This window comes from Dasypus novemcinctus, chromosome 22 (assembly GCF_030445035.2).
Source record: "Dasypus novemcinctus isolate mDasNov1 chromosome 22, mDasNov1.1.hap2, whole genome shotgun sequence".
NCBI classification, from domain to species: Eukaryota; Metazoa; Chordata; class Mammalia; order Cingulata; family Dasypodidae; genus Dasypus; species Dasypus novemcinctus.
The window spans coordinates 57,345,597-57,355,816 of record NC_080694.1 but is presented as its reverse complement, the minus strand read 5'-3'; the positions used below and the strand labels follow the sequence as shown (position 1 = coordinate 57,355,816).

Here is a 10,220-nt window from a genome sequence, read left to right as displayed (position 1 = left end):
AGGGGGTTAGAGCCCCTCTCGCAGGCTGGGCCCAGGGCCCGCAGGGGGTTAGAGCCCCTCTCGCAGGCTGGGCCCAGGGCCCGCAGGGGGTTAGAGCCCCTCTCGCAGGCTGGGCCCAGGGCCCGCAGGGGGTTAGAGCCCCTCTCGCAGGCTGGGCCCAGGGCCCGCAGGGGGTTAGAGCCCCTCTCGCAGGCTGGGCCCAGGGCCCGCAGGGGGTTAGAGCCCCTCTCGCAGGCTCGGCCCAGGGCCCGCAGGGGGTTAGAGCCCCTCTCGCAGGCTCGGCCCAGGGCCCGCAGGGGGTTAGAGCCCCTCTCGCAGGCTCGGCCCAGGGCCCGCAGGGGGTTAGAGCCCCTCTCGCAGGGCTGGGCCCAGGGCCCGCAGGGGGTTAGAGCCCCTCTCGCAGGCTGGGCCCAGGGCCCGCAGGGGGTTAGAGCCCCTCTCGCAGGCTGGGCCCAGGGCCCGCAGGGGGTTAGAGCCCCTCTCGAGGCCCGGCCCAGGGTCTGCAGGGGGTTAGAGTGCCTCTCACAGGCTCGGCCCAGGGTCTGCAGATGCTTGGAGCCCCTCACAAGGCTCCAGCGCCCGTTCCCGGCAGCCAAACGTCGCCCTTCCCTCCTGCCGCACAGAGGCAGCCCCGTGCCAGGCCCCGCGCCTGAAGGCAGGCCCACCTGCCCGCCCAGCCCCTGCACAGGCTCCTTTAACTGAGCGCAGACACCAGAGCGCGGACGGCCCCGGCCCGCGCACGAGACCGCCCCGGCGTCCTCATGCATAAAACACGGCCGGGAGGCCGGGCCAGCACCGCCCGGGGCGCCCGCGGCAGCTGCCTCCGGCCAGTCGGGAGCCGAGGGGAGGAAAAGCAGGTTCCAAGATAAAAGAGGCCAGCGGAAGCCTCGGATACGAAAAAGGAGAAGAGGTTTTGAAAAAAAAAAAAAAAAAAGAGAAAAGTCTCTCTTCAGCTTGGTGGTGGCCTGGACCTGACTTCCGGGACAGCCGAGCGCGCGCCTCGTCGCGCTGCCCTGCGAAGGCGGCGGCCCCGGGCTGGGGACCATGGTGCTGCCTTCGCGCCTGCACTGGGTCCGGAGCAGGCCGTGGCGGGAGCGCATCCGCCGGCGGCGGCTCAAACGTGAGTGTGCCCGGGCCGGGCCGCGCGCCCCTCCTCGCGCCTCGTGCACCTGCCCCGGCGCCCCTTGCCGGGCGCGGCCATTCACCCCCTATTTTCCACCACCTCGCTCTCTCCTTCCTCTTCCTTCCTCCACCCTGTGATGTAAGAAGCCCAAGTCCGCTTTGGCCAGCAGGAGAGGGTCTCTTCTCTTTCCTTCTCCACCTTCATGCCAAGTACAAATAGAAGTATTTACAGCCGGCCCCGGGGTCGTGGGAATCGGACCTTGCGTTTCTCTCTCGGTGGGAACGCCACGGGATGTCCGCGTGGGAGCGGGGCCAGCGGGGAGCCGGGATGGGGTGAAAGGACGCGCGCCGGGGCCACGGCTCCTTTAAAGCAGCCGCTCGCCGGGTTCTGACATTATCAGGCTCGTGCTCAGGTTCCCAAGTCGGCGGGGAACTTGAGCCTTGGTGCCTGGGCGGAAAGGGAGAGTTCAGCGTTGGGGTAATCTGAGAACGAAAAAAGCCTTCCGACTATATGGAGACCATCACCCATAAATAACGCATTAGTGCGTGTCCGCCGCCGGGGAGGTTTATTTAACCTGGATGTCAGCAGATTCAAATCCCTAAGGGGGTCTAGGGGCTGGGGTAAGGGAATGAAATGGGTTTTTCTTGTGGCAGCCAGGCATAGCTCACTTTCTTCTTTCTCGGTCACCAGAAAAACAACGGTGCAACCACAGTGATAAATGACAACCGACATTTGTGCCCAACTTGAGAAGGTGACAGGGATGGTAGGGTGTGCGGTACATACGAAAGCACTTGCCTTGCCCAAGAGGCACAGCCACTATTTCAAGCCGTTCAATTGTTTACATAAGGAATGGGGATTTAGGTTGCCGGGTTTTCCACCTTTTCAGGAAAAGCCAAACACAAACATTTCTAAACATTGTCAACTAATTTTTTTTTAATTTTTAAAAATTTTCAATGCCGAAACAACCAGTACTATACTCTGATGCACAACTGGACCACCCACTTCCAATCCCCAGCTTAAGTGCTGGGTGTTATTCTCATTAGAGACCCACCACACGGGGTTATTTAAGCCTAGTTACATGTTGGAGGTTCTTTCTTATGTGGTAAAAGCCCCTGGCAAAGAAAGACAGTTAAATTAAGATGAATGAGCGGTTTAGGAACTCAAGCCTCCAACACAGCCAGGCTCTGGGAGGGCAAGCCAGGCTGGCTGGATTCCAAAAGGCATGCCACGGACAAGGAAATGCATCCAGCAAAGTGCATCCCTATATTCCCACAGTAAAACTGAAGACACTATGAGGTGTTTTCTCGGCACCTTCACCCCCTTGTGCATCTGCTTCTTTCGCTCGAGCCTACCTTGAATTCAAGTTCCAGTTTCCCGTACATGTCATTTTGTTTCTATGGGAAAACAGCTGTGCTCTCACAGATTTAGGACTGTAGATCTCCTATGGGATGTGGCCCTGAGAAAGAGGGGCAGGGATCTGTGTCGTTTCACCAGTAGGGAAGGGGATTCAGCCTACAGTCTAGAAATCGACTGGTGGGAAAAGCCTGCTTCATTACGGAGATTTTCCTTAAATTCTGAGAGTAACATCTGGGTCTGGCCATGAGGTCCCTGCAGGGCTCCAGTATGAAAGATGGTGCATTAATAGCTGTTCAGTGCAAACTCTGTGTTAAGCAGGCTGGTCCTGCCTTCTTTGTCCCTTAAGTGTCTGAGGAAGGAGGGAATTCTGATGATCCTCCAGGGATCCTCCAGCCCTGCTGTGTCAGCGTCAGCTAAAAATAGCAACAGGATCAAGTGGCATTGTTTTGGGTTGATTTTATTTCCAACTCAGAGAAGACCTGTGCAGGTTTGGAGGCAGAAAACTAGAAGGCAGTGAAGAGGGAATGTAAAGGCATGGACAAGGCAGGGCACGATGGGAAAGCTTCTGACTGGAAACACGAGCTTGTATAGCCAGACCAGGACAATGTTTTACAAATGCGAAATTCTGTCTTTGATGACATTTCCTGTCTTCTTTCTTGGAGGCTTTTCCCACAGGTCAGCAGCATCCTCTCCAACTCAGGGGTCCAAGTTTTGTTGCATTTTGGTGTTATCCTGTAAGTTAGGAAATGAAGTTGATAAACACTCTTTTCCTCAAATACACAGAGACCTTGGATGGCAATAGAAGACGTACGTGCTGCCACCCTCTGCCTCTGTGACCATGGCAGACATTGCTAATCGATCCCAGTTGTCTCCATCTCGTTCTGCTGCAAGGAAAGAATCCTTTCCAACACGTTACGCTAGGCTGCCCTTTCTAATCGTGGAGAACTGACTCCACAATTGAAGCCTGTGCTGGTTTTCTGTTGCGGCATAGAATATTACCACAAACTATTGGTTTGAAAATATATATGATTAGTATCTCACAGTTTCTGTGCTTTAGCAGTTTGGGCACAAGGGGAGCTGCTGGCAGGGCTGGAGCCTCCTCATCTGAGGCTGAGGCTCCTCTTCCAAGCTCAGGGCTTGTGGGCAGAACCCAGTCGCTTGGCATTATAAGACCCAGGCCCTGGGCTCCTAAAGCAGGGGTTCTCAAGCTTTTTGTTCCACGGACCCCTTCTCAGAATGTAGTGGAGATAGTTTTAGGACCCTCAACATCGGAGGTCAGAGAAAATAAAGATGAGAAGTTGATTTATTTTTTTCAATTGCAGCTCACAGACCCCCTAATATCTTTCCACAGACCTTGGGGATCTGGGGACCCCTGGTTAAGAAACCCTGTCCTAAAGGCTGCCTGCCACTCCTGCCATGGGACCCTCTCCACAAGGCTGCCCGAGGCTACCAGGAGAGCGTCTGTTGTGGCTTCTACTCTCTCTTAAAAGCTCGCCTGACTGAGTGACCTCAAACGCAGCCAGTTAGTGGCCTTAATTACAGCTGCCCTTGCTTCCTCTTTGCCGTATACTTTAACCCGATTGCAGGAGTGAAAGCTCAGGTTCTCAAGTCCCACCCATACTCAAGACAAGGCAGTTACACAAGGTACAAACGCTGGGAGCAGGAATCTTGGAGGTCATTGGAGAAACCCACCTAGCTCGAAACCCAGTGATCATCCTTGCAACGGGTCCCAGATTTCGTCCTACTGGAAAACTTTTATTTATTTGTTGGTTGGTTGGTTGGTTTTTACTTTTTATTATGAGGATTTTCAAGCATACAGAAGAGTAGAGAAAATAGTATAACGAATCTCATCTACACATCATCTACATTTAAGATTTGGTAACATTTTGCCATCTTTGCTGCATATACTTTCCTTTCAAATATTTAAATAAATTACACACATTATGGCACTTCAACTCCAAATACTTTTTAGAGCACCCTTGAAAAATATGGATAATTTTCTATATGACCATATAATAAAATTAGCAATGATTCTCTAACATTACTTAACACAGCTCTTATTCAAATCTCCCCAGGTAGGAACCAATTCTTTCCTTCCTTCCTTCCTTCCTTCCTTCCTTCCTTCCTTCCTTCCTTCCTTCCTTCCTTCCTTCCTTCCTTCCTTCCTTCCTTCCTTCCTTCCTTCCTTCCTTCCTTCCTTCCTTCCTTCCTTCCTTCCTTCCTTCCTTCCTTCCTTCCTTCCTTCCTTCCTTCCTTCCTTCCTTCCTTCCTTCCTTCCTTCCTTCCTTCCTTCCTTCCTTCCTTCCTTCCTTCCTTCCTTCCTTCCTTCCTTCCTTCCTTCCTTCCTTCCTTCCTTCCTTCCTTCCTTCCTTCCTTCCTTCCTTCCTTCCTTCCTTCCTTCCTTCCTTCCTTCCTTCCTTCCTTCCTTCCTTCCTTCCTTCCTTCCTTCCTTCCTTCCTTCCTTCCTTCCTTCCTTCCTTCCTTCCTTCCTTCCTTCCTTCCTTCCTTCCTTCCTTCCTTCCTTCCTTCCTTCCTTCCTTCCTTCCTTCCTTCCTTCCTTCCTTCCTTCCTTCCTTCCTTCCTTCCTTCCTTCCTTCCTTCCTTCCTTCCTTCCTTCCTTCCTTCCTTCCTTCCTTCCTTCCTTCCTTCCTTCCTTCCTTCCTTCCTTCCTTCCTTCCTTCCTTCCTTCCTTCCTTCCTTCCTTCCTTCCTTCCTTCCTTCCTTCCTTCCTTCCTTCCTTCCTTCCTTCTTTTCTTTCTTCCGCCCTTCCCCTCCTCCCACCCTGCTGTTTTTGCTGTCTGTGTTTTCTTCTCTTCTCATTTTCTCTCCTCTAGGATTCACTAGACTTCAATCCTGGAGACCTCTGATGGGGAGAGAGGTTCCCTGTCAATTGCGCCACCTCAGTTCCTGGTCTCTGCTGTGCTTCACCTTGACTCTCCCCTTGTCTCTCTTTTGAAGCGTCATCATCTAGCTGCATGACTCACTTCCATGCAGGCACTTGCCCAGGCACTGGCTCACCACGCAGGCACTCGCACAGGCACTGGCTTGCCACATGGGCATGCTTTTTCTTCTTTTTCACCTGGAGGCCCCAGGGATCAAACCCAGGTCCTCCCATATGGTAACCAGAAGCTCTACCACTTGAGCCACATCTGCTTCCAAAACCAATTCTTAATGTTCTCTGTATGCCTATAACCCTTAGCAAAATGCCTGGCTGTAAAGGTTTGAGTTTGAGCAAAATTATGTTCAAACTGAAGCACTGATTACCAAAGTCTATCTTCGGTCCATTCCCTTCACTTCCTTGACTCTGTAGTGGAATATTTAGATTATTTACCAGACCATGGAAAATGGTTGTGCCCAGGTATCAGAGCTGTATCCCCCTGCCTATGGATATTTGTGTTTTAAAGAGGCTTTCAGAGAAAAAGAGGCTCCAGATCCCTACAAAGACCTAAATACCTGGTGGAGGGCAGGACTTTTGAGGAGGGGGATCTGCTGATGCCCTGTCAACCCCACCAGACCCTGGTGCGAGGTGGTCCCAGCACAGTCATAGCTCCATGGGCGCCTGGACTTGCTAAAAGATAGCGGAGTCAGAGCAGGGCGCAGGAACGAGGAGAGGGCACGGATAAAAGGCTGTCCCGTGTCCTCTCTTTCCTCTAATCTGCCACAACTAGTGGAGGCTAAAGGAAAGGAAGCCTGGCTAATGTCTAAGCTTTGATAACAGGAGATTGGGCCTCAAACTTGGCTTCTATCACTTCTTGCTATCGGCCGAGGGCAAGTCCCTCCACCTCTCTGAGTGCCGCCCTCCGTGACCCCGAAATTGTTCTGATGACGATACCAACCTCACAGTATTTTTGGAGAGATTGAAGGACATCAACTATGCCAAGCACCTAGACAGGGTGACGGCAGCTGTGGGACTCAGTGGTGAGGGCGTTGGCCCGAGGGGGCTGGAAGAGCCCCGTGCCGGGGAAAGCAGCTGCTCCTTCCCAGCCCGTGGTGTCTCCCCACCCGCTCCCCCTTCCAGCCTGCTCGTCTGCTCCACACCAGGCGGCAGGGAGCCCAGGCTGCCAGGGGGACCATCGGACCCCAGGGTGGGGTGATCCCTCTTCTGGGCGATGCTGAGTGCTCCCCCCAGGGGAGCTCCAGAACCAAGTTCAGTGGAAGTAAATGCAAGCAGGCTACGGAGCCCACGTGGAAGTTGTTTGTTTAGGTCTTTTCAAGTTTCTTTTAGCATTGCTTTGTAGTTTGTTGCATATAGGTCCTGTACTTCTTTGGTTAAATTAATTCCTAGGTATTTGAGACTTTTTGCTGCTATTGAAAATGGAATTTCCCCCCTGATTTCCTCCTCAGATTGTTCAATACTAGTGTACAAAAACATTGCTGATTTTTGTGTGTTCATCTTGTATCCTGCCACCTTGCTGGACTCATTTATTAGCTCAAGTAGCTTTGTCGTGGATACTTGAGGATTTTCTAAGTACAGGATCATGTCATCTGCAAACAGTGAGAGTTTTACTTCCTCTTTTCCTATTTGGATGCCTTAATTTTTTTTTCTTGTCTAATTGCCCTAGCTAGAACTTCTAGTACAATATTGAATACCAGTGGTGACAGAGGGCATTCTGTATTGTATCTGTGTTTTTATAGTCAATACAGTGCCTTTAGTTAAACTTTATATTTATTTGGGGTGGCTTGAGAAGAGGATGGATGGAGATTTACGAGGGGCAGGCTAAAGCGTTCCCAAACCACTCCTTCATTCCACCAATTTCTCATGCAAGCCACTGTACATGGCAGCTCAGGAACAACTCTTTATGTAGATGTGTATATTAAAACAAATCGGAGAACAAGCAAAAGCCCCAATAAATTAGGGCTGGCAGGCATGAGCCAGGTTGAGCTCTCTCTGATGGAGGAGGCCACAGGGACACTCTCTGTGGAATCCAGTCAAGGGAATGGAAACAGGTTCTTGCTTCCCACTGAGAAACCAGGGTCAAAGCAGATGGCAGTAGGGATGAGGGAGTGCTGCTGTGTCGGAGATTCTGGGGGACCTCCTTCCTGGGTGAACGTGACCTAACGGTCTTGCTCACCTCTTGGGCTGACTCCTGACTCAGTGTGGTGGGGCGAGGAGGGGCCTGGCCGGGCAAAGGCTGGAGTCCCGCTCCCCGGGCTGGGGTTGGGGGTGTGAGTGTCGTTGTGAAGGGAACCGTCCTGTCTGTAGCATCGTGGAGGGACGATTTTACGCAAGGAAGTGAGAGCCCAGCTGGGATTCTTTACCCAACATGGGACTTTCAAGGGGCCTCAGGGTCGTGGCAAGGGTCTCGCAATCCCTCTGTACCGCCCGAGGAGAAGCGGAGGCCACAGGAGGCCCTGGGAGTGGCAGGCACCTTTCCCCGCAGCCTGCATCCGAGCGAGGCCGCCCCTCTGCGGCTGTCCCCTGCTGGCCACCTGGGCGCCGACCCCTTGCAGAGCCAGCCCCGCGTGCTTAGGCCGGTCGCCGGCAAGGGCCCACGGGCCGTGGTCAGCCTGACTGCTCGCACGGGTCCCCGCTGGGATTTTGTATGAAGTGGGGAAGCCACGTGGGCGCAGATTTAGCTTTCCATGGTGGATCCAGACGCCCAAACATCCCAGAGCAGGACAGACGCCTTCCCCGATGTGCCGGCTTAGCAGCTTGCTCTTGTTCTGACTTAATCGGAAGTGCCACCAAAGTGCCAATTCCTTGAGCCACAGGTGTTGGCTTCAGCCGGGCTTCTGTTTTGTCTCATACCAGGCGAATCCTTCTCTTGGTTTGTTTCCTTTAAAGCCGTCAACATAAATGTTTGGGGAGGTAGGTGAGCGGTCATCCCAGGTGTGAGAAATGAAGGAAGAAGCCTGTAGAACGTTCACTGCCATGCACAAGCCCTGCACCTTCCCGGGCTCCAGATTATCCCCTGCTAACAGCCGCCAGGAGGCCCCAGGCTCTACCTTTCTCCCCAGTTCCGCCTCTGGTTTGCCAGCAGCTCGGCCCATTTCGGGGAATGTGACCCTCTTCTGTTTTAAGGACCCTACTGTCGATACTGACTTAAGGATTATTGATGTACCTTCAAACATGGCATTACCCATTTCCTCATCATCCCGACCGTTTGCTTCCAGAGAATCCCAGCCCTCCGCCTTCCCACGCGAGCGAGTGTCTGTGACCGCCGGTGTTGAGCCCCAGTTCCAGCTTGTGCTGTCAAGGGAAGCAAGGACGGGAAACCCGAGAATGGGAATGCTCTGAATAATTCAAGGGGCTTCTGTCGGTGGTGAAAGGGCTCTCTTTGTATGAACCACTGATCTGGACTGATATTTTAGCTCTCGCCAGCCAAAGACTCACCAAAGAGAGGGTGCGGGGGGGATGGGGGTGGGAAAGGGGAAGGAGGGGAAGCAAAAACAGTTTACAAAAACAAGAAACAAAATGAAAATGACAGATTACTGGACTCAGAGCTGGGGGCGGATCCTCAAGTCTTTATTCTCAGGTTATTTGTGGATGGATCTAAAAAGTCTAAAATTTAAGCCCTCCAATGACAACTTGGTCTCTGGTTGGAAGCAAAAAATTACCAAAGTAGCATATTTTCTTTTTAGCATTTTCTTCATGTATTAAGTGGGGGGCAAGGATGGTGGTGAAGATAGAACCACCTCAAAATATGTTAGCTTAAAAGCAAGCCACTATATGAATGGCACATTTTCCTCTAATGTGATGAGATCCAAGAAAATGTTTAATTGCCTAATAGGTTTATTATACATGCATATATGCATGTATGTGTTTGTGAGCATGCATGTGTACATATGTGTGTATGTATGTGTATGTGTATAATACATACCAGTTATCATGATTGTCATTAGTGTGACTGCAAACTTGGAAAGTCACACTAAAAAGTAAACATTTTAAAAAAATTTATTTATTTATTTATTTATTTCTCTCCCCTCCCCCCCTGCCCCGGTTGTCTTGTCTGTTCTCTGTGTCCATTTGCTGCATCTTTTTTGTCCACTTCTGTTGTTGTCAGTGGCATGGGAATCTGTGTTTCTTTTTGTTGCGTCATCTTGTTGTGTCAGCTCTCTGTGTGGGTGGCGCCATTCTTAGGCAGGCTGCACTTTCTTTCACGCTGGGCGGCTCTCCTTATGGGGTGCACTCCTTGCGTGTGGGGCTCCCCTGCGTGGGGGACACCCCTGTGCGGGGGACACCCCTGCGCGAGGGACACCCCTGCGTGACACAGCACTCCTTGAGTGCATCAGCACTGTGCATGGGCCAGCTCCACACAGGTCAAGGAGGCCCAGGGTTTGAACTACGGACCTCCCATGTGGTAGACGGACGCCCTAACCACTGGGCCATGTCCCCTTCCCAAAAAGTAAACATTTTTATTTTGTTTTAATCTGATACAGAGCTGATGTATCTTTGTTGTATAAAAACCAAACAATACAGAGAGGGACAGTCTTCTAGAATTCCCAGTCCATCTACCACCAGCACACCCCACATCATTGTGGCCTGATAGCATAATACTCCCATTTATTTTTTAATATGCTAAATATATTATTTAATAGCACCATAATAATACCCTGTTTAGCTTCTTGTTTATTTTATTTAACAACATAACTTGAATACCTTTCTATGTCAGTAAATAGTGGTAAATATTTCTGACTGGTGCCATGCAGCCCAATCAAAATGAAAACTTGCAGAGTTTGGAGAAGTTTAAATGCATCTAATCCCATTCACTTAAATATAAATAAAATGATTATAATTGTA

General features: G+C 51.3%; 1 protein-coding gene across 1 annotated transcript in view; it reads left to right on the top strand.

The window, feature by feature from the left end:
* Positions 1 to 642: 642 nt before the first annotated feature.
* The window catches only part of RIPOR2 (RHO family interacting cell polarization regulator 2), a 212,209-nt gene continuing 202,631 nt past the window's right edge, over positions 643 to 10,220 (top strand). Inside the window, exon 1 of the mRNA XM_058285324.2 lies at positions 643 to 1,120. Coding sequence (XP_058141307.1) covers positions 1,045 to 1,120 — 76 coding nt within the window. The 5' untranslated portion in view covers positions 643 to 1,044. The remainder of the gene's footprint in view (positions 1,121 to 10,220) is intronic.